Source organism: Chlorella variabilis (genome assembly GCF_000147415.1).
Source record: "Chlorella variabilis unplaced genomic scaffold CHLNCscaffold_4, whole genome shotgun sequence".
Lineage (NCBI taxonomy): Eukaryota > Viridiplantae > Chlorophyta > Trebouxiophyceae > Chlorellales > Chlorellaceae > Chlorella > Chlorella variabilis.
In genome coordinates this window covers 1,130,784-1,152,387 of record NW_005435084.1, presented here as the reverse complement: position 1 = coordinate 1,152,387, position 21,604 = coordinate 1,130,784, and the positions used below count along the sequence as shown (strand labels likewise).

The 21,604-nt window shown below is 68.5% G+C and overlaps 8 protein-coding genes across 8 annotated transcripts in view; 3 read left to right on the top strand and 5 right to left on the bottom strand.

Moving 5' to 3' along the window:
- Nucleotides 1-218: 218 nt before the first annotated feature.
- CHLNCDRAFT_16305 (hypothetical protein) lies at nt 219-2,460 on the bottom strand (the record flags this gene model as incomplete). The annotated part of the gene is made up of 7 exons (XM_005850026.1): nt 219-368; nt 563-685; nt 865-963; nt 1,200-1,419; nt 1,590-1,720; nt 1,928-2,138; nt 2,423-2,460. Coding segments are annotated over 7 exons (972 nt in total), but the record flags the coding sequence as incomplete, so codon positions are not given.
- A 743-nt stretch (nt 2,461-3,203) lies between these two features.
- On the bottom strand, nt 3,204-4,954 carry CHLNCDRAFT_142144 (hypothetical protein; the record flags this gene model as incomplete). Its single annotated transcript, XM_005850025.1, has 5 exons — nt 3,204-3,801; nt 3,951-4,109; nt 4,335-4,482; nt 4,604-4,702; nt 4,831-4,954. The coding sequence occupies 5 exons, from the start codon at nt 4,952-4,954 to the stop codon at nt 3,204-3,206; spliced, it is 1,128 nt and encodes a 375-aa protein (XP_005850087.1).
- Nucleotides 4,955-5,326: 372 nt separating this feature from the next.
- On the top strand, nt 5,327-8,063 carry CHLNCDRAFT_142143 (hypothetical protein; the record flags this gene model as incomplete). The annotated part of the gene is made up of 10 exons (XM_005850279.1): nt 5,327-5,606; nt 5,831-5,960; nt 6,083-6,139; nt 6,249-6,524; nt 6,666-6,758; nt 6,894-6,986; nt 7,087-7,207; nt 7,386-7,456; nt 7,593-7,801; nt 7,960-8,063. 10 exons carry the CDS (start codon nt 5,327-5,329, stop codon nt 8,061-8,063), a joined length of 1,434 nt encoding a protein of 477 aa, XP_005850341.1.
- A 587-nt stretch (nt 8,064-8,650) lies between these two features.
- On the top strand, nt 8,651-11,249 carry CHLNCDRAFT_142142 (expressed protein; the record flags this gene model as incomplete). Its single annotated transcript, XM_005850278.1, has 6 exons — nt 8,651-8,671; nt 8,887-9,066; nt 9,253-9,864; nt 10,066-10,144; nt 10,298-10,402; nt 10,573-11,249. 6 exons carry the CDS (start codon nt 8,651-8,653, stop codon nt 11,247-11,249), a joined length of 1,674 nt encoding a protein of 557 aa, XP_005850340.1.
- Nucleotides 11,250-12,362: 1,113 nt separating this feature from the next.
- CHLNCDRAFT_20689 (hypothetical protein) lies at nt 12,363-12,934 on the bottom strand (the record flags this gene model as incomplete). The annotated part of the gene is made up of 2 exons (XM_005850024.1): nt 12,363-12,564; nt 12,726-12,934. Coding segments are annotated over 2 exons (411 nt in total), but the record flags the coding sequence as incomplete, so codon positions are not given.
- Nucleotides 12,935-13,455: 521 nt separating this feature from the next.
- CHLNCDRAFT_34378 (hypothetical protein) lies at nt 13,456-15,179 on the top strand. The gene is made up of 5 exons (XM_005850277.1): nt 13,456-13,526; nt 13,719-14,063; nt 14,196-14,441; nt 14,576-14,841; nt 14,946-15,179. The coding sequence occupies exons 1-5, from the start codon at nt 13,476-13,478 to the stop codon at nt 15,163-15,165; spliced, it is 1,128 nt and encodes a 375-aa protein (XP_005850339.1). The 5' UTR covers nt 13,456-13,475; the 3' UTR covers nt 15,166-15,179.
- Nucleotides 15,180-16,794: 1,615 nt separating this feature from the next.
- On the bottom strand, nt 16,795-19,328 carry CHLNCDRAFT_142138 (hypothetical protein; the record flags this gene model as incomplete). The annotated part of the gene is made up of 7 exons (XM_005850023.1): nt 16,795-17,037; nt 17,285-17,491; nt 17,697-17,813; nt 17,948-18,070; nt 18,353-18,568; nt 18,744-18,902; nt 19,155-19,328. 7 exons carry the CDS (start codon nt 19,326-19,328, stop codon nt 16,795-16,797), a joined length of 1,239 nt encoding a protein of 412 aa, XP_005850085.1.
- A 753-nt stretch (nt 19,329-20,081) lies between these two features.
- CHLNCDRAFT_57068 (hypothetical protein) overlaps nt 20,082-21,604 on the bottom strand; it is a gene marked incomplete at its 5' end in the record, with an annotated part of 6,166 nt that continues 4,643 nt past the window's right edge. Inside the window, 4 exons of the mRNA XM_005850022.1 lie at nt 20,082-20,325; nt 20,489-20,601; nt 20,888-21,169; nt 21,421-21,538. Of these exons, the coding sequence (XP_005850084.1) occupies nt 20,260-20,325; nt 20,489-20,601; nt 20,888-21,169; nt 21,421-21,538 (579 nt within the window). The 3' untranslated portion in view covers nt 20,082-20,259. The remainder of the gene's footprint in view (nt 20,326-20,488; nt 20,602-20,887; nt 21,170-21,420; nt 21,539-21,604) is intronic.

Genomic DNA, 21,604 nt, shown 5'->3' with positions numbered 1-21,604 from the left:
GTGGGTGGGCGGGTGGGTGGTCCCCAAGGTGCCGGGGAGAGGAGCAGGAGCGGGGGAGGCCACGCCGGGCAGCCTGGGCGGGGCAGGCGCCGACCGCAGCGGTGGAGCAGGGCACCGCGAGACTGGCAACGAGCTGCCGGAGCCCACCCAGTGTGCGAGCTTGCCCGGCGAAGGGCACGGCCCCCCATGCCAGCCTCCCACCCCACCCCCACCGGCGGCCGCACCTGCATGGCCATCCGCAGCGCGGGCTGGCCCTGCGCGTCACGCGACACGCCGATGATGCGGCCCGGCAGCAGGCGCTTGTACTCCTCGTGGCATGCCAGGAAGGCGGCGTGGGGGCCGCCGTAGCCCAGGGGCACGCCAAAGCGCTGCGGGGCGGGGCAGGAGGGCAGGAGGGCAGGAGGGCGGGCGCTTGGGCGACGGCCACGCACAGGGCGCAGCTGCCGGGACGGGCGCAGGCAGGCGTGGGGTCGGGGGCGGCCACCCTGGGTGTGCTGCTCTGTTCCCCCAACAGACCGCGGCAGGCATATTTCGTGCGGCGGAGCGCGGCTCGCCCCCGCACCTGCGCGGAGCCGATCACAATGTCGGCGCCCCACTCGCCAGGCGGCGTCAGCTTGGTCAGCGCCAGCAGGTCAGAGGCAACCACCACCTTCACCTTGGCCGCCGCCGCCTTCTCGGCAATGCCCTGCACCAGGCGACGGAGGGCATCGCACGCCGCGCGCAGCCCCAACCCAAGCGCCTCAGCCCACATGCCGGCAAGCAGGCGCAGCGGCAGCTGCCGCGCAGCGAGCCAGCCAGCTGGCGCAGCGGGCGGGGCGGGCGAAACGACAAGGCAGCAGCGCAGCGCAGCGCGGCGGAAGCTACCTTGTAGTTGTGCACGCTGCCGTCTGTGGCGGGGTACTGCAGCAGGATGCCGCACACGTCGGAATCCATGGAGAAGCTGGCCTCGTCCTGGACCACCACCTGCGGGTGAGGGCAGAGCGGCGGCGCAGTACAGCACGTGGGCGGTGCCAATGGCGGCGGCACGAGCCACCACCAGCACAGCCGGCAGGCCTGCAGCTCGCACACCCGGCCCCTGCTGTGCTAAACAAGTGGTGGTGGTGGTGGTGCGCAGCTCTGCTGCCGGGCTGCCACCTTCCCCGCCCGCCGCGGCTCCTCAACCACGCGCCACGCAAGCGCGGCCCGCCGCCGCCGCGCACCTTGAGGCCCAGCCCGTCTGCGCGGGTCTGGCAGACGGCGATGGTCTGCGGGTGGCACTTGTCCGAGACCAGGAACTTGGGCTTCTTGCCGCGCGCCACCGCCGAGCACATGGTCATCGCCTCTGCCGCCGCGGTGGCCTCATCCAGCAGGCTGGCATTAGACATGGCCATACCCGTCAGGTCCGACACCATGGTCTGGAAGTTGAGCAGGGACTCCAGGCTGGAGGGGGGAGGCGAGGAGGGAGGGAGGGAAGGAGGCAAGGGGTGGGGGGCAGGGTGGGGCGGAGGCAAGGTGGTGTAGTGTCTCGCCGGGCCGAGGTGCTCTGCCGCGTGCCACGCCACTCCCCTGCTCCAGCTCTCCCCCTGCCCGCGCCCTGCCACCCCGCTCACCGGCCCTGGCTGATCTCCGCCTGGTAGGGCGTGTACTGCGTGTACCAGCCCGGGTTCTCCAGCAGGTTGCGCAGGATGACGGGGGGCACGTGCGTGTTGTAGTACCCCATGCCGATGTAGCTCTTGAACACCTGGCGGCAGGAAGGGCGAGTAGGGGCAGCATAGGGCAGCGCGGGGGCAGGTCGACGAGGCGTGGAGCGGGCGTGCCGCCGCCCGCGCTGCCGGCGACGGCTGCCGTGCATCCGGCCGGCCGGCACGGCCCGCGGCGCCGCCACCACAGCCGCAGCCCCAGCCCAGCACCCACAGCCGCAGCCCACCACCCGCCCCCCTCCGCCTACCTTGTTCTTGCTCGCCATTTCCTTGAACATGGCCAGGAACTCCGACTCTGTGAGCCCCTCGTGGTACTTGGGACCCAGGGGCATGCCGTCTGTGCGCTTGATGGCGTCGGGCACGGTGGCTTCCACCAGCGCGTCCAGGCTGGGGAAGCCGCACAGCTGCGCCATGCTCTGCTTCTCCGCCTCGCTGATGCTGTTGTGGCGCGGCTCGAAGCTGCGCGGCGGCAGGGAGGGCGGGGGAGAGGGAGGGGCAGGGCGCGGCGGCAGCTCGGCAGCCAGGCGGGCTGGCGGTTGGCACGGCACGGCTGACCACAGCGGCACGGCCCGGCGCCAGTGGCTCGGCCGCGTGCGCTGCTTGGCCGGGCCAGAACGCGGTTGGCAGGGCGCTGCCTAGCGTGGGGACGGGTGTTGGCCCGCCGCTGCCGGTCAGACTGTCCGGCCTGGGCTGCGGCTACCAGGCCTGGAGGAGGCCGCGCTCGGTGCGCCGCCTCAGCTCACCGGTCGCTGGGCTTCAGCGCCTGCACGGAGATGGGGCGTGCGCTGCCGCAGCGGGCCAGGCCCTGGATGCCATGGCTGGGCAGTCCAGCCAGATAGGTGCCTGCAGGCACGCAAGGGCAGGCAGCACCCTACTATGGTCGCAAGGCGGCAGGTGGCGGCAGGCCGGCGGCGGCGCCAGTGGCAGCGGGTCCGAGGTGGCGCGTTGGAGTCCCCGCGCGCTGTCCTTGATGCTGGCAGGCTGCCAGTGACGCGGGCCTGGGTGGGGCGTCCCAATGCACGCCCCGCTGTCGACACTACCACTTGGTGGGGCTGCGATCAACCAGCTGGCGCACCTGCAATGGCGGGATTGCGCAGGGCGGATGCCGAGAAATAGCGGGGAGCCTGCGCGCCGGCCGCCTCGGTGGTCAGGGCCCCGCTCTCGGCAGTGAGCCGCTTGGCCAACAGGCCAAGCAGACGACCACCCCTGCGCATCGCCATTGCGCACAGTGTGCCCGATGCGGCTGGCGGGACGTGCATTTGAGGGGCCTTCAGATCGAGCACAGCACCCCCAGCATGTTTACCCAATCTGAATGTGTTTCAGGCCAATTGGGCTCAGCGAACCTGTAAATGCAGCCCCCGAGCGCAGATGGAGACTGCAGGACACTGCACACTTTGTCCACCTGCTGTTGACAGGTGGCGGCGGCGGCGCTCAACTGAGGGGATGATGGGTGGTTGGTGGCAAAAACGTAGTGACATGCGCAGATGGATGGTTGAGAAGAATAGTGAGAGAGCAGCGTACGGCTCAGGACAAGATGGGGGGCGCGCCAGACACCGCAACCCAGCACCAGTACGTGGCTATCGCCAGCACCGCGACAATGGCAGCAGTGCGCAGCACGCGGCGGCCCTGCAACGGCGCCACCAGCTTGTGCCGCTGGAGAAAGGACGCCGCCTCCACCGACGCCGACGCCTCGGGCGTGACTGGCGGCGGCGGCTCGTCGTACAGCACATCCCCCGCGGCCTTTGCCTTGTCAAAATAGCCCTTGAACACCTGGCTGGACGCCGTGCGCTCCTGCTGCAGGTCCCTGCGCACAGTCGCCAGCTCTTTTGCCACGGCAGCGTCGCCCGGCGCCGCCGCCCGTGCTGCCTCCAGGTCCCTCAGCGCCGCCTCGCTCTGCCCCAGCGTGCGCCGCGCCTTGCCGCGCCGGAACAGCGCCTTAGCGTTCTGCGGGTCCTCCTGCAGCACCTCGCCGCACGTGGCCACCGCGCCGTGGTAGTCCTGCTGGCGCAGCTGGCAGGCGGCGATGTTGAGCAGCACGGGGCGCTTGAGGCCCATGGCCAGCTGCAGGTGGAAGTCGCCCAGCTGCATCAGCAGGTCCTCGCTCAGGTAGGACAGCGACAGCCTGGCGGTGGCGGCGGCAGGGGGGAGGGGGCGTGGGGCTCAGCGCTGGTTGAGGACAGGCTGATCACCGCGGCAGGCAAGCACGGCAGTGGGTAGCAGGCAAGAGAGCAGGCAGGGTGGAGCAGGCGCAAGCACGCGCCCCCTACGCACCTGTACTTGCCGAGCGCCTCCTCAAACCGCTCCTCGCGGAACAGCGCGTTGCCGTCCTGGCGCCGCCGCTCCGCCGCCTCCATGCGCTCCTCAAACGTCATGCTCCCCAGCTCCTTGCCCTCGTCCGCGGGCTCACACTGCAGCAGCTCCAGCTCGTAGCTGCAGCCAGGGGCAGCGCAAACGGCAGCAGAAGTGAGGGGTGGAGCACACCAACAAATGGGATGGGGGCAGGTGAGACGAGGCGGGAGGGCAGGACCGCGCATAAGCGGGAGCACCGGGAGCGAGGGCAGCAGCCGACACCCTGGCCATTTGCCTCACTCCACCAGCCTGATGGGTAATCTGCCCCACCCCGCCAGCCTGCTGGGTAAGCAAACAACCACTCACATGAGGTCCGCATTTGGCGGGACGGTGGGGAAGGAGAAGCTGCCCTTCTCTCCGTAGCCGTACTTGGGTGCCGCCCACACGCGGCACGTCTCGCCGCACCGCATCGTGGCCACCACCAGGTGCAGCCCCGATTCCTGGTATGCCGTGTCTGCACGTAGCCGGTGGGTACGCAGCGGCGGTAACATGATGACCCATGCAGGCAGTCAGAGCAGCAGAGCAATCGCAGCGTGCACCCTTCCTGAACCGCCGACCGCAGAGGTGCCACTCACCCCGCCCTGCCACCAGCAGCTCTGGCTCCTGGTTGTGGCTCTCCTCCCGCGTGTTCATGAACACCTCCCCCGTCTCCGCTATCCGCCCCACATAGTGCACTGCGAGCAGGCAGGCGCGGGAAGGCGAGGGGAGCGGGGCACCCAGCGGTCACGAGCGGCGGCAGTGGCGGCAAGGCGGCGGGCCACCACAGCCCCGCGCCATCGCCAGCCCGCGCATTGCCTCTCACCCAGGCACCGTGCGTGCTTGGGAGGCACCTCCCCCGTCCCCTCCTGCAGTGTGAGCTTGTGCAGCAGGCCGTCGTCGGTCACTTGCACCGCCTCGGCCGGCGGCCGGCGCTCCGCCTCGTCCATCTATGCCTTTGGATGCGCTGGATCAATGTGCAGGCGAAATGGAGGATGCTAAGAGCCACCAGCCGGAGGTGTCGCAAGGGTTGACCAGCACCGCCTCTTTGGCGCGATCCACAGCTTGTGGCAGCAGCCCACCGATCAATGAGGATTGGAGAAGACAGAAAGAAGGGCAATCGGAGGATGCATGGTGGGTGGCAGTAGGCAGAACGCGCGGGCAATCCGAGAAGAAATGGGCGATGCTTCGCGCGTGCGGGAGGACGCCCTTCGCTGCTTTGCTTGATCGCTGCCTCCTCAGCACTGTGAGGCTGTGGTGAGCAGACGTGGTCTCGACTGCAGGGGTTTCTGGCCACAGCATCACAACCCATGAGGCTCACCATGGCAGCGGCGTGCCTGGCCATTGCCTGCCTGCTGGCGACGCCCTGCACCGCGGCAGGCGGCCCCAAGCGGCTGCTGCTGCAGGCCCTTGTGCCGGCGGTGGCGCCCCTGCCACCGCCAGCGTCCGAGGCAGCCGCGCCCGCCACAGGCTCCTGCTGCCAGCAGCTTGCGGCCATTGGCTTCTCCAGCAACCTGCCCATTGTAGTGCTGGACACGGCGGGGAAGAAACTGGAGCAGAAGAATGTGGATGTGCCGCTCCAGCTCTGCACCTGCTCGCCAGGTTTGCAGCCGCGCTCGCCGAGCCAGCGCTCAGAAGCCTTCACTCCCTGGTACTCATCCCTGAAGTAACCCAGTGCAGGCCAGCCGTTTGAAGACTATGCCGGCCTGGCGGAAGCAGAAGTGCGGGGCTCAAGTGAGTGTTTGTTGCAGGCGATGCACTGGCCAGACTGACTGGGCGGCCTGAGCCTGATGCGCTCAGCTCCGTGGGCCCGCCCCCCTGTGCAGCCAGCGCCAGCGCCACCAAGAAGAGCTTTGATGTGAAGCTGCTCAAGGAGGGGGGCAAGAAGAACGCGACGGGCACCCAGAAGAACGAGTTTCCCTTCCTGGGCATGCCCGCAGACAGCGACTGGGTGCTGTGAGCCTTGCAGCTGCTGCGCCTGGTGCTGACCGGGACGCAGGGGCCAGCCTCCCTGCTCGCACAGGCCGTGCCTTCCACCCAGCTGGGTGCCCAACTGTGCCAGGGGCTGCTGGCTGCAGGTATGGCGGCGATGAGGTGGACCTGACCCAGGGCATGAGGAACTGGCTGGCATACAAGTGAGCCGGGATCTGGCATGGCCGCACCTCCCGCCCAACCCGCCTCTGCTGGCCAGTGCACAGCTCACTGCTTACCTGCCCTGCACTGGCGTGTTGCTGCCCCCCGCAGCCTGGGGCGCGCCTCTGGGCAGTACGCCCCGCGTACCGTGTGGTGCGAGGTGTTCCTGGTGGACGACGGCGCCCCCGCCCTGTCCCCCGCCCACTACCACGGCATCTACATCGGCCTGGAGAAGCTGAAGGTGGCGCCGCAGCGCGTGGCGGTGGCGCCGCTGGAGCCCCCCAACCTGAGCGGCGGCTACCTGTTCTCGTACGACAACGACAACCTGGAGGAGGGGGACGTGACGTTTGGGCCGCTGCAGGGCTGGCAGCACCCGTTTCAGATGAAGTGAGCGGCGAGCAAGCACGGCCTCAGCAGCTGTGTTGCCCGGGGCTGCCGGGCCGGGGAGGCAGGCGGTTGCATGGCTCCCCATGCGATGGCAGTGAGCGCCTGTGCGGCAGCCGACGAGGGCGCCGCCTTGCGGTGCAGGGACCCCAAGAAGGCGGGCCCCGAGGCGCTGGCCTGGCTGACCGGCTACCTGCAGGCCTTCCAGGATGCGCTGGAGGCGCCCGACTGGCTCATGTGGGTCGTGGGCGGCCGCCTGCAGGCTGCGAGGCCAGCGGCTGGTAGCCCCGTGCCCTTGGGGCAGCGTTGGCAGCGCTGGCATGTGCCTGCCCTGGCGTCAGACGCAGCCTGCCTGCTGCCTCCTGGGTGCAGCCGCTCCCCCAGCTACACCACCTTCATCGACGGGCCCTCCTGGCTCGACTACTTCCTGCTGACCGAGCTGACCAAGAACCCAGACGGCTACCGGTGCGTGCGGACGCCCCTGCATGCATGCAAGCGCATCCCGCCTGGGCTGCTCCCGCACCTCCACGGGCCCTGCCGCCCTGCCCTGCCCTCCCTGCTGCAGCGGCTCTGTGTACCTTCACAAGGACCGAGACCAGCCACTGGCTGCGGGCCCCATCTGGGACCTGAACGAGGCCTTTGGCCTGTGCTGCGGGTATCCCATCGAGGGCTGGGACAAGCAGGGCGTCAGCGGCCCAGGCGCGCACGCGATGGCTCAGCGCTGGCTGCATGCATGCATGCATGTATGCATGGGCATCAAGTGCTCGAATCTGGCTGCACCAGGCACCACAAGGCTGGCCTGCTGTGACGATCCCCACGGCCAGCCGTGCAGGCCAGGCAGGCGGCTCGGCCATCTCGCCCGAGGGCTGGCGCTTCATGATCTGCGCCGACCCGGAGCGCTGCCGGGTGAACCCCACAGACGGCCTCAGCCGCTGGTACAGGCGAGACACCAAGCCGCCGCCTGCGTTGCTGCTGCCAGGCAGTATTGGTGTGCTATGGGTGGGTCTGGTGCCACGCATAGCCAGCGGTTATTCACTCTGCCATGCGCTGGCCCCCTTCCTGCCTGCGCAGGCGCATGTGGCAGGACCCACGGTTCAGCTTCGGCGCCCGTGCCCGCTGGGCTGCGCTGCGCTCGGGGCCCTGGTCTGATGCGGTCATCACACAGATGGTCGCTGACGTCAGCGCACTGATCCGTCCCGCCGTGCTGCGCAACTTTGATCGCTATGCGGCGGTGCTGCTGAAGCCGTGGTACTCCAGCGCCGAGCAGGAGTGGACCACAGGTGGGGCGGAGTGCCTTGCTAATGCTGCCCTGGCTGGCGGGGGGTCGACTGCTGGGGCGGTCGGTCGGCCTGGCATCTGCCACCACTCGCTCCGCTGACAGGCAGCCGACGCCAACCGGCGTCTTGCTACTCTGCCTTCTCCTCCTGCTTTAATGCAGAGGTGGCCAACCTGCAGGACTGGCTGAGCAAGCACCTGGCCTGGATGGATGCCGCGTTTGCGCAGAGCGGGGCAGCGCCTACCACGCCAGCAGGGCGCCGCTAAGGCGCCGCTAGGGTTCTCCGCCGCGATGGGGCGGGCGGGGATAGGGAAGGCTTTCCTGTATCACTCACATAGATTTTACGTTGGTCTTGAAACCAGCAAGCAAGCATACACTCAGCAGCAGACCAGGGAGCAGCACACAAGGAGGCTGGCGCACGCTGCCACTGTGGCGGGCATGCATCAGCGCGCGCGGCGGTGCATGGTGGCTTGTTTGCCGTCGCTTCTTGCCCTCTTCTGACACTCTCGATCCAGTCTCGGCGAGTCGCAGGAAGAGAGGGCTATCGCAAGGGCCTGCAGCCGGAACATTCTCAGCCTGCTCACAACTGCAACCGCTAGCCTCTTGGAGCATGCAGCAGTAGGAAACAGCACAATGCGGGTCGGAGTGACGCTGTCAGCAACGGCGTCCACGAGCTGTGCCTTCCGGGTGCCCCCTGCTGGGCTGGGCGGGCAGAGGCGGGCATTCAGGGCTGCCTGCCGCGCCACTGGTGGCTCACACGGCCACGAAGCAGGTGAGCAAGGTGGGGAGGAGGTGCACGGTAGAGGCCCACGAGCATGGGGGCAGGGCTTGCTGAGCCGCCCCGCCGCCCTTGATGAACGCGGCCGCCCTGCTGGTGTGTAGGTTTACTAGCAGCTGGTGAGCCCAGCCGGGCGAGTGCAGGAGATGTGACGAAGGCGCAGCAGGTGCGGCGGCAGCCACCGCCCCGGCCCGTGCGGCCGCAGGAGCAGCAACCGCGGCTGCATGCTCTGCGCCTGGTGGCTGGCGTTGCTGTGCCAGGCTGGTGTGCATTCGTTCACGCATCCTCGGCCCCATCCCCCTCCGCTGCAGCAGCCCGACGCGGCGGCCGGCGCGGCGCCGCCGCGGCGTGGCCCGGGGCGCCCTCCCGGCATCCCGGCCTGGAACAAGGGCGTGCCGCACTCGGAGACGCACCGCAAGCGCATCAGCATGAAGCTGACTCAGAAGTGGAAGGACCCTGAGTTCAAGCGCAGCGTGTCGGAGAGCCTGACGGTGGGTGGCACGCCGCCCACGCTGTGCACGCTGCGCGCCGACGTGGCAAGCTTGCCGCCCCAGAGCACGAGGCCTGCGGCTGGCCAGCGATTGCATGGCCCGCTCCCCAGGCTGCCGCAGCGCGCTGGCGGCTGCCTCACTGCTGCGCTGCTCCTGCCGCCCTCCCCCTGGCGCCCGGCGGTGCAGGGCAAGCAGGCGTGGAATGCGGGGCAGGCGCACGACGCCGACACGGTGCGCAAGATGAGCGAGGCCAAGCTGGGGCGGCGGCAGCCGCTGGCCACGCGCAAGCGCATGTCGCAGGCGGCCATGGGGCGCAGCATGGGCGAGGACGCCAGGGCGGCGGTGGGCGACCGCTTCCGCGGCCAGCCCAAGTCGCCAGAGCACCGCTCCAAGCTGGCGGCCATGGCGCGGCGGCGGCACGCGGCCACCCGTGTCCTGCGCGCCGTGGAGGCCGTCTACTCAGCAGCCTCCGCCGCGCCTGGCGGCGGCACGCCAGCAGCGGGGTCGGGGCCCGTGCCGCCGGCGCCGGCGCCGGCCTCCTCGGGGCCCCGCTCGCCCGGCGGCGGCGCCGGCGCCATGGCCCCCGCAGGCAGCCCCCCCGCCGGCAGCGGCGCGGCCATGAGCGGCGGCAGCGCGGCGGGCGCGGCCGCGGGCGCGGGGCGCAGGATGGGCGCCGTGCGTGCCGCTGCCTACAGCATGGGCCTCACAGGCCTGTCTGACGGCAGCGGCAAGCGGCTGAGCCGCACCCAGATCCTCAACACATTCAAGGCCGAGCTGCGGGAGTACCGCACCCTGCAGGTGGGAGGCGCTGTTGCAGGCGCTGCGCTGGGGCTGGGTGGCCGGGGAGCGCGTTGGCCAGGCCTTCTCTCCCGGCCCGGCCCAGCCTGGCCTGCCGGCAGCGCCTGGCATGCATTGCTCCCTGCGCTCCCTGCGCACTTGCCGCGGCGCTCCGCTCACGCACCGCGCCTTCCACCTGCCGCCGCCTGCGCTGTGCCGCAGGAAGAGCTGTCCACCTGGACGGCCGCCTTTAGGGAGAAGAACAACCGCAAGCCAAACCTGGTGGACGTGCAGCGCACAGGTGCGGGGCTGCCGCCCGCCTGGCGCGCTAGGACCTGGTCTTGCCGCGGCGCTGCTCGCTGGCTGGCCGGCCGCCGGCCGCTGCGCCCTGCCCTCCCTGCCGCGCGTGTGCTGACGTGTCGGGCCCCTGGCGGCGCCGCCGCTGCGGTTGCAGGCATCCCCTGGCTGATTGACAAGTTCAAGCAGTACGTGGTGCTGCGGGACCGCCTGTTCAGCGACACGTCGGTACTGCGGGGCAAGCTGCAGGAGGCGATCCCAGGTGGGAATGGTGGGCAGTGGATCCCAAAAACATCAATGATGGAGGCAGCCCGCCCCAAATGCTCTGCGCTGCTTGGAACACGCATCTCCCGCCAGCGTGCCCTCCCTCCCCCTCAGCACCTGACGCCGCGCCCCTCTCCTCTCCTGGCCGCCCCCCGCGCCTGCCTGCAGACCCCGAGTCTGTGCGCAGCAGCAACGGCGGCGCGCCCTCGCAGGGGATGCCCTCTGCGGCCGGCATGGGCCCCATGAACGCCAACGGGCTCAACACAAACGAGCGCAGCGCCCTGGCCTCCCGCTTTGCTGCCGTCATGGACTACAAGCTGCAGGCCAAGCAGGCGGCGCGGCCCGCGGGCGCCGTCGGAGGGCCGTCGGCGGCGGCAGGCCCTGCCGCCGCGGCCGCGGCAGAGGAGCACCCGCTTGCTGCGCGGGTGACGGGGTCGCAGGCGCCTCCCAGGGTGCGCATGGCGATGGCGGCGGCGCTGGAGTACCGCCAGCAGAAGGCGCAGGCGACCAAGGCCGCCGCCGACGCGGCAGCGGCGGCGGCCAGGGCCTCTCGCAGCCCGCGCAGCAGCAGCAGCAGCAGCAGCAGCAGCGGCGGCGTCACAGCGGCAACCGCTGCCGCCGCCGGGAGTGCGGTGCAGAGCAGCAGCGCGGCAGCGGCCAGGGCCCCTGCGGCGCAGGCTGAGGAGCAGGCGCCCAGCCAGCAGCCTGCCCTGCAAGCTGCAGAGGCAGGGGAGGCCCCGCAGTTGCAGCAGGCGCTGGACGTGCCCGTGCTGCCAGCAGTGGAGGTGGAGGTGCCAACCCCGGCCATTCCAACGGAGCCCTGCCTGCCCTGGCAGGCAGCATGAGTCTCCGCCATATGCGCACTCCTCACAGCAGCTGCAGCCGGTTTACATTCTTTCTTTTTGCACTTGCGTGTATTCCCTGTCTTCCATGTATTGTGCTGCTCTCAAGAGCGCCTGTCCTGATCCGCCGCCCCACTCCCCATTGATTGATTGATTGCGGGGTGCTTCGCTGGCCCTTGGATTTTGCCCACACCCCAGCGTGCGGGCCAGCCCTGGTCTCTGCAACGCTCCCCTGCCTCTCATTCTTACCTATGCCGCTGCCCAGTGGTTACCCCCCACCTCTCCCTACCTTGCCCTTCCTCCAGGGCCGGCAGCCATTCTTTCACAGGCTCAGCTCTTTCCCCAGGGGCTCACCAGTTCACGCAGCATTTTGCCCCAAGTGACACATTTTCCCGCCAGCCTCGTTTTTCTCTCTCCCCAAAACTCCTCTTCAGAGAAGACGACCCGCCCCATTTCATGGCTCCTACTACTCACTATTCTTTTGAGCTGATTGTGCGGCCCCCGCACCAGACTGATACTACACACCTGAAGCCTAACGGGTGGCAGCGTCAGACGCCAGAGCTGGCCCTGTGCGTGCACGCCTGCATTTGTGGGTGTGCAGTTTTGTACCACTTCAAGTGTGTAAACCGATGCTCTAGCTTGGGATGCCTCTGAGGGCCAGCAGCTGGTTCCAACAGAGCGCCAGAGAATCCGGGTTCCAACAGGAGGCGCCCATCCGCTCGGCATGCCAGCTTTTGTGTTCTTGGTTTACAAGGATGCAACTGAATTAGTGCACTGAAAAGGAGTATGCTGGGTCGCTGAGGGTTGGTACAGTCGAGTAGCGGTAATTGACAGCGGAAAAAATAGGGAAAAGGAAGCGCAAGGGGGGAGCAGTTGAAGGGACATACGTTCCGAGGGCGAGAGCGCGGGGACGGCGCATCGCTCACCATGGCATGCGTTGTTCAAAAGAGGAGGTGCATCGCAAAACCGGGCTGGGAAGTCAAGGGGCGGGCTGGACAGGGGTGCCCAGCGAGGTCGGCACATGTTCCATGCGCCCAAACCAAGGCAGGCTCCCATCGCCAGGCCGACGCCGCTCGTGCCAGTCTCAGCCCCAGCGGATCAGCTCATGCGGCCGCCTCAGGCGCTGGCCGCCTGCTGCTGCTGCTGCTGGGCGCCGCCCTCCGCGTTGCTGCGCTTCTGCTTCCAGTCCTTGACCGCCGCCTTGATGGCGTCCTCTGCCAGCATGCTGCAGTGCAGCTTGACGGGCGGCAGGCTGAGGTGCTTGGCGATGTCGCTGTTCTTGATGGTCAGCACGTCCTCCACCGCCTTGCCCTTGATCCTGCACACACGTGGAGCGGGAGGGGAAGGAGAACGGTGAGGGATGACTACGGGGATGTGTGGTGGGGTCGTCCGCACACGCGGCTGACGATGAGGTGCCGATGGCAAGCGGGGACGGGGCGTGTGGCGGCGGGATTGCTGGCGCTGCCCAGCCCTGCTCACCACTCGGTGGCCACGCTGCTGCTGGCAATGGCGGAGCCGCAGCCAAAGGTCTTGAAGCAGCTGTCCACGATGTTGCCGTGCTCGTCCACCTTGATCTGGAGCTTCATTACGTCGCCGCACGCGGGCGCGCCCACCAGCCCCGTGCCCACGTTGGGATCGGTCTTGTCAAAGCTGCCCACGTTGCGCGGCTTCTCGTAGTGGTCCACCACCTGCAGGGTGAAGGGCAGGCGAGGGGGGCGGGAGAGTGACGCTGAGCTGTTTCCAGGGCGGGGGTGCCGTCGCCGCTGCCGCCCCCCTGCTGGAGTCCCGGCTGCCCCAGCCGGTCCCGGGCCGCTGCTTGCCGCCCGACGCCCGTGCCGACCCAGAAACGTCGCTGGGCGGCGCCGGAGGCTCCCCCCGTCGCCGCGCTGCCCGCCAAAAGGAACCTACTACTCACGTTCTTGTGATAGGCCCTGGAGGCCACGACGGTGGCTAGCTTTGCGAAATCGGGCACCACCGAACCGCTGGTGCTCGCCAGCAGGCTGCTGGCCGCCCTGACAGAAAGCATATCTCCGTGGCTGGTCTTCTGGCGTGGAAACGTAGCAGGAATGTAGGTGATCTGTCCCAGGTACGCAGAGAATGCAGGGCGGCTGCTGGGGGAGGCCAGAAAAGCGCGCAGGCCCAAAAAGAAACCCCAGGAAAGGCAGCCTGAAACCCGAGCCTGTGCTGCCCTTTCTCGCTGTTTTGCCGGTGATTTCGGCAGCGTATATCATGGAAATGGATCCACAGGCAGGGGACGACATCATTTCTGCCGCACTCAAGGTGATTGCCGCCACCGCATGTGCTGCTCTTGGGAGTCGTGAGACACCCAGACATGCTGCCAGGTCGAGATATAAGCTCATCTCCGTCCCGTGGCGCCGCAACCCGCTGCCACCGCCGCTTGACGCCACGCCCGCGCCGCACTCTTCTGCCGCCGCCTCTTGACGCCACCCTTCTGAAGCGACCGCTGTGCAGGTGCTGTGCACGCCAGACCCCCACGACAAGGCGGCCCGCACCGAGGCGATTGTGCGCCTGTGGGACGACGGCAGCATCACGATGCCGCCGCCCGGCACGGCATACACGGTCCCCGACCGGCCCGCGCGGGAGAGCGGCAAGGTGCAGCTTGTGGCGGCCAGGGATGTGCCCAAGCGAGGCAAGGGCGGCAGCCTGGCATCGCGGCAGGCCATGCTGCACGCCCTGGTGCACATAGAGAGCAGCGCCGTGGACCTGGCCTGGGACTGCCTGGCGCGGTTTGGGGCCGCTGACGTGGCGGGCGCAGGCTACCAGCTGCCCAGGCAGTTCTACTCAGATTTCATCGCGGTGAGAAAGGGTGTCAGGACGCCTCTCACCGCATGCCGATGTGTGCTGGGTGGCTGGAGGCGACACTCTGTGGAAGCCTGCAGCGCACACGCACACACCACTGACGCATGCCCGCCCGTGTGCCGAGCGCAGGTAGCGGCGGACGAGTGCCGGCACTTCCGGCTGCTGGAGCAGCGGCTGGAGGCCACGGGCTCGCACTACGGTGCCATGGCGGCCCACGACGGGCTGTGGGAGTCTGCAGCGGCCACGGCAGGCAGCCTGGCGGCGCGACTGGCGGTGGAGCACTGCACGCACGAGGCGCGGGGGCTGGATGTGCTGCCGCAGACGATACACCGGTTCCGGTCCAACGGGGACGCCGCCAGCGCAGACCTGCTACAGGTGCGGTGCGGGGTGGCAGTCAGTGTAGCAGGGGGTGGTGTGACAGGGGGCAGGCAGCGGCTTTGGTGCCTTGCTGCTCCTGCCCAGCCTGCCAGCAATGCCGAAACCATCTGGCTGGCTGTTGGTGCCCGCAGAACGTCATTTATGCAGAGGAAATCAGCCACTGCGCCGCGGGAGTGCGCTGGCTGAAGCACCTGCACAGACTGGCACACGATCACGACTGGGAGCAGCAGCAGGCGCAGCAGCAGCAGGCAGCGGGCTCCCAGCAGCAGCAGGCAGGCAGCGGGCAGGCGCGAGAGGAGCAGCAGGCGGCGTCGGCGATCCCCGAGTGGGCGGTAGAGGCGCGGCGGTTTCCCTCTGTGGAGCTGTGGTTCCACTCGCTCATCCGCCGCCACTTCAGGTTGATGGGAGGCACACACATATGAGTAGGAGGGCGGTCTGGGTGAATGCGCTGATGTCAACCTATGCCTCCTGCGCCTGCCTCCCTTGCCTGTGTCACTTCAGGGGACCCCTCAAGCCGCCATTCAACGATGCGGCGCGAGCGCAGGCGGGCTTTGGGCCCGAGTGGTACCTGCCACTCGCGGCAGACGCAGAGGACAGCGCAGCAGCGTCAGCGGCGGCAGACAGTAGCGGACATGCTTGCAAGGGACAGCAGCAGGGCCCAGCCCACACCGCTGCAGTGGCCTGCCTTGAACGCTGCAACATGACTGCGCGACACATGTAACTGCCTGATTCACCAAACAAGCTGGGGAGTGGGAGGCGGCATTGGGTCAGGGTGGTGGAAGCGGAGTGTCAGTGCCAGGGAAAACAAACAAGTCAGAGAGGCCTAGGGGTCAAGGTCAGTGCTGGGTGATCAAGGAAGGACACAAGGATCGTGGGGCGAGCTGCGGCTGGACCAGGTGAGCTGGAGCTGGAGCTACTCGCCCCGGGGCTGCTGCTGCGGCTCGATGCTCCTGCTGCCCTCCAGCTCCATGTCTGCCTCCCCCGCATCCTCTGCATTGTCCGGCACATCGTCGGCCTCATCCACCTCCTTGGCAGGTGCCGAGAAGGTGTTGATGAGCTGCACCAGGTGCTGGTGGCCGCGGCCCAGCGCCTCATCCACGGGCGTCTGCTCCATCCTGCGGGTCGGATGGTGCGGCACCGGGCGCAGCGGTAATTGGAGGGGGCAGCTGCAGCTGCATGGATCGAGGCATGGCGAAGCAGGTACCAAGTGCTGCGCCCATCCCCGCGACAGGAGCGGTGTGCGCACTTGTTGAGGGCGCTTGCGTTGGCCCCCGCCTCCAGCAGCAGCCGCGCCACATCCTCGTGGCCCATCAGGCACGCCCAGTGCAGCGCCGTGTTGCCAGAGTCATTGGCCAGGCCCACGCTCTGCAGCAGCCGCCAGCCAGCCGCAGGTTAAAGAGAGCCGCAGGCGTGGTGAGGCAGGCGCTGCAAGCAGTGGGCAGCAGCCCAAGAAAGACGGCACACCCACCGCGCCGCTGTCCAGCAGGACCTTCACTATCTCCGCGTGGCCATTGGCCGCTGCCATGTGTAGTGCTGCAAGATTGGGGGCAAGGTGGGGCTCCCCGGGTCAGCTGGCAGCACCAGCCTGCTGCAGGGCGGCACTGGCGGCAGCGGCGCCGCCACCATGGCTTAGGCATGCGCCTGCATGCAACGTGGACGGCACCTGCTGCCGCTCCCGGTGCCATCTGTGCTACGGACACACGCTCCGCGCACCTGTCTTGCCCCATTCATCCTGTGCATTCACGTCCACCTTCGCGTCTATAGCTTTATGCACCTCATCGGCTTCCCCATAACGGGCGCCGTCTATGAGCAGCTCTACTAGCTCCTCCTGGCTGCTCATGCGCAGGGCAAGCGAAGTGGACCGAGAGCTCTCTGCTGTGTCGAGAAAGCCGAAGTGGATGCGTGGGGGAGCGAGGGATCGCGGTTTCAGAAAGCGGCCTGCCGTCTAGCTAGGTGGCCAGGTGGCGGCCACGTAGGCGGCGGCAGTCTGCTTTGCCGAAGAGGGCATCAGGCAGCGGCCCAGAAGTGCTGCTGGTCATGAAAATGCAGCCACAGACTGCAACACCGCCCTCTGAGGGTAAGTATCAGTTTACATGCAAACGAGATGGGACCCGCAAACATTTGTCAAGGTTTGTACCAAAAGCAAAGCAACAGATAGAGCATCTAAATGGGATGATTTGACAACGGCACCCCCCGATAAGGGGTATCCGTTTGACTGCCTGCTGCATGGCGTGGCTGCGGCTGCCCGCTCAATGGGCCAGGCGAGGCGAGGCACCGGAGGAGCTGTGATAGAGCGTGCCGGCCAGCCGCTCCCAGGCCTGGGCCCCGCAGCCACCGTGCCTCGAGCGCCTCACCAGATGGTGTCTGGCAGGCGGTAGCGCACGCAGCCGCCCGTCTTGGGGTCTGGCCTGAACTTGTCGGCGGGCCAGCACTTGGTGCAGCGCTTGTTGTTGCCGTTGCACTCCTCGCAGAACGAGTACTCTGCGTTCTTGGTGTCGCACTTGAGGCAGGCGCCCTTGACCAGGCCGTAGTTGAGAACGCACTTCTTGCAGTTGAACTTGCCGGGGTGGCACACCTCGCACCGCTCCATGCACTGCGGGCGGGGAGAGGGGGGGAGGGCAGGGGGAGGAGGTGAGAGGAGGGAGGGCGGGGTGGGCGAGGGAGGGGCCATGGCTGCTGCACAGCAAGCAGGGGGTGTGCCCAAGCAGGGCCTGGCATGTGGTGCTGCTCCAGCTGCAAGCGGCGCCCTCATTGGCAGCCGCCAGCTCCCCGTGCCGCTGCCCCACATGCGCACGGCGGCACCGCCAGCGCAGCACCCGCCCACAGGCCCACACGCTCACCCTCTGGCACCGGTTGGGCTTGGCCATGTAGTACTTGGGGGCGCACTTGTTGCAGCCCGCGCGGTTGCCGCGGCAGTCGTAGCAGTTGGGCACAGTGCACTTGGGCAGCTTGGCGCACAGCTTGTCGGCGGTGCGCACATAGCCGTCCTGGCACTGGGTGCACGTCTGGCCGCTGGCGCTGCACGCCATGCAGCCGGGGATGAGGCACTGCGGGGCACGGCGGCGGGGAGGGAGGGGGTGTTGGAGGAGCTCAAAACCTTGCTGGAACACAGCCCTGCTCAAGAGCAGTGCAGCGCAGGGGGCTCAGCCTCTGGCAGAGCCCTTGCTCAAGGATGTGCAGCGCAGGCAGGGCAGGAGGGTGCAGGTCCTGCGGCTGCGCTGCCTGGGTGTTGGCTGCGCTGGGCGAGCTCACCTTCTTGCACTGCCCGGTGGGGGTGAGGTAGGTTGGCACCGTGGAGTACGGGTTGGTGGTGCACACGGTACACTTCTTGTAGTCGCGCTGGCACTTGGCGCACAGCGGGCTCGCACACTGCGCAGGCGCGGGGTGGCAGGGCCGCGGGGCGGTGTGAGGCCCGGCACGGAGGGAGGGGAGGGAGCATGGGGGTGGGGGCAGCAGGGTGGCAGCAGCTTGCTGCGGGTGATGGGCGGGGCGGCGGCGCTCACCGGCAGGCAGTTGCCCTTGCCGTCGTGGCCGTAGCCGCGCTCGCCGATGCTGGGCAGGCCGTCCATGCAGCGGGTGCACTTGCGCCAGTCGGCGTCGCACGACACGCAGCCCTCGGAGCGGCACTGCGCGCACACGGGGGGTGGAGAGGGCGCCGGGCCGGGGTGAGCGAGGTGGGCAGGCTGGGTGCCAGGCCGATGCACAGAGGTGAGGTGGTGGCCAGCAGCGCTCAGGCTGGCTGCTGCCAGGCTGGCTGCTGGAGAGCGGCAATTGGTGGGAGGCTGGGGACAGCAGCGGGCCGGGGCCGCCAGCACCACGACTGCAGCACATGCTCCCACTGCCGCCTCACCCAGCCAGCCCCGCCCCAAGCCCACCCCGCAGCCCACCCCCCACACGCCCGCACCCACCAGCTTGCACTTCTTCTCCGCCGTCAGCCCGTAGCTGGGCCCCCGCTTGCTGCTGACGCACTTGGTGCACTTGCCCAGCTGGTTGCACTTCTCGCAGTTCTCGCCCTCGCACCGGCGGCACGTGCCGCCGATGAGGTAGAAGCCGTCGTTGCACTGGGTGCAGCGGGAGCCCGTGGGGTCGCACGTCAGGCACCCAATGTTATCCACGCGGTCGCACTGCGGGGGCAGGGGCAGGGGCAGGGGGAGGGGAGGCGGGCGCAGGGGTGCGTCGTCATCGTCGTCGGCGGCGTTGGTTGGGGGTGCCGGAAGCTGGGGTGGCAGCTGGGCCCAATTGCGAGAGCCGTGGCCGAGCAGGGGTAACCAGGCGAGCGAGAGGGCGGGCGGCGCGCACCCGCTTGCATCTGCCGTTGGGGGCCTGGTACACCGGGAAGCCCGGGTTGCTCCAGCTGAGGGGCACGTCGTGGGTGGGCACGCCCAGGCACTTGAGGCACTTGGCGGGCTTGGTCTTGAGGTCGCAGGTCAGGCACAGCTGAATGCCCGCGTCCGTGCACTGCAGGCGCCGAGCGGGCGTGGCACGGCGGTCAGGCAGGGTGGGGGCGTGGCGGCAGCCGCCCCTGGAGCACGATGCGAGGCTGCAGAGGCTGGAAGGGCGGCCTGGGGGTGCTGGAGGAGAGCCGGCGCCTGATTGCAGCCTGACCACCGCACCCGTGTGCGGCTGTGGCTGGTGGCCGCCACCTGGCCGCCTGCCCAAACACGCCACAAACACCCCAAACCCGCCCGCCCAACCAGGCCAGCCACGCACCTTCTGGCACTGCCCCCGCGAGTTGAAGCCGTAGCCGCCCAGGCAGACCAGGCACTGCAGCGCAAACTCGTTGCAGAGCGCGCAGTTGCCGCCGGGGCTGTCGTCGCACTTTTGGGACGGCGCCCACGAGATGTGCATGCTGGCATCCTGCGTCAGCGTGGGTTGCGCGCGCATGGCAGGGGAGGGGGTTTGCAGCAGCAGCGGGAGACGCCTGTGTGCCGCACACCCCGCCGTCAGGAGTGCGTGCCGCCGGCTGTGCCTTGCGAACAAGCGCTGAAACCCCGCCCTTGGGTCCGCCACCCCACCCTTCGCGCTCACCTCAGCAGCGCCTGCAAGCGGGAGCAGCAGGGGGGGGGAAATGTTTTGGTGGAGGCCGCGGGCGTGGGCGTGAAACGGGCACCGGCGCAGCTGATCATGATCTCACCTGGCTGCACCAAGCACAGGAGGGCTAGCAAACCGCACAGGGCGGCGGGCCATGTCCTCCCCAACATGGGTTGTGCTGCTGTGGGAGTTTGCTGGCCAGGAGACCGTTATGTAGAGCTGTGGCAGGCTACGGACGGCGGAATTGGCGCTGGAGAGGGCGGAAACCGGGGGGAAGGGCGGCGGGGGGCGCGCTGAGCAGTAGGGGGAGAGCCTTGCAAGGCGGCGGCAACACGACCAGGGGCACCTGTGACTGATGAAAGACCGAAAGAATGACGCTTTGAAGCTCCTGTACTCCGTAGCTTCGTGACAGCCTGGACGGGGGGAAGTGTGTGCACTGCCACCACAGCCCCTGGTGCAGCATACACTGCAGCTCCTGCAGGCTGCCTCTTACCCCAGGGATCGCATGGGCAGCCACTATGGGGACCTGTGCCATCGTGCAGTTGACCAGGGCACACAGGTTGCCACCGTGGGCGGTCTGCCCCCGCAAGTCAGGCTAGGCGGGGATTGATTCTGGGAATTGACCCAACGTTTTACATCGCCTGGCTTTGCCTGATCCATGATCACCTATCATCAGTCACACAGGCACACAGTTGGGCGTGGCAGGCAGTGGAATGAAATGCAGGGATGGGAGCAGGGGGTGCGCAGCGCCCGCATTGTCGGGCACGCGGGCCGCCGCGCCCCGCTACTTCTTGCCCTGCTGCCGCCGCTTCTCGTCGCGCTCGGCTTGCCGCCGCGCCTCCTCCGCTTCCTGCGCACGGGAAACCAAGAGAGCAGCGAGAGCCAGTTTGCACGCATGCCGCAGGCCCGAGCTTTTGTCCTGCACCAATGATGCACAGCCAAGAGCCGCCAGAGCCCCCCCGCTATCAAGGCTGCCGGCCACCACCACCCACCCACCAGCACGCTAGCCCCACCTGCTCATCCAGCTCCGCAGCAATCTCCCGGATCAGCTCATTCTTGTAGTCCTCAAAGTCACCATCCCAAGCATGCACCTCCCCATCCTCCACAATCCACACCTCGGCCGCCTCTGCAGCACAGCGGGCGGGCACGCGGCGGCGGGTGCAGGTGACGCGGGCAGCAGCAGCATGCCGCCGCCGCCGCGAGCCGCGAGGCAGGTGTTCGGCCGGGGCCCACCCAGCGTACGCCCCCTCAGACGCCACCCCATGCCAGACAAACGCAGCAGCAGCTGCCACACCCCCCCATGCCCGGCCGCCACCACCACCCCAGCCGCCGCCACAGCCTCCCATGCCCGGCCGCCACCACCCCAGCCGCCACCGCCGCCACCACCAACCACCCACCGCCCAGAGGCTCACCCGCATCGTCGCAGATGCGCGACAGCAGGCGCGCGTCGTGCGAGATGATGACCACCCCGCCCTCAAACTCCTCCAGCGCATCCGCCAGCGCATCGATGGACTGCATGTCCAGGTGGTTGGTGGGCTCGTCCAGCAGCAGGATGTGGGGGTTGGAGAGGGCGATGGCGGTGAACACCACGCGCGCCTTTTGGCCACCCGACAGCTTCACAATGGGCTGCAGGTGGTGGTGCCCCGACAGGCCAAACCGCCCCAGCATCGCCCGCATCTCGGTGGCCTTGAGGCCTGCGGGCGGGCAGGGGTAAAGGTATGGGCACGGGTGCGGGTGTGGGAGCTGGGGTGGGTGCCTGGGGTGGCCGTGGGCCAGGCCAGGCGGGCGGCAGGGAGAGGCAGCCATGCGCAGCTCGTGCCAGGCCACTCCCCGGGCCACCAGCCCTCCCTTCCTCACACACACACCAGATCCGCACAGCCTGCCTTCGTGCCACCCCTGCCACGGCCCCACACATTGGTGCACACAGAGCACCCCCGCCACCCACCCGACTCTGGGAAGCGGGACAGCAGGTAGTCCACGGGCGTCTCATCCATCTTGAGCGCATCCACAAAGTGCTGCGCGTAGCGCCCCACCCGCAGCTTGTGGCTGCGCCGCTGCTCGCCCTGCGTGGGCGTCAGGTCGCCGGCGAGCAAGTTCATGAGCGTAGACTTGCCTGCGGGGCGGCGCGG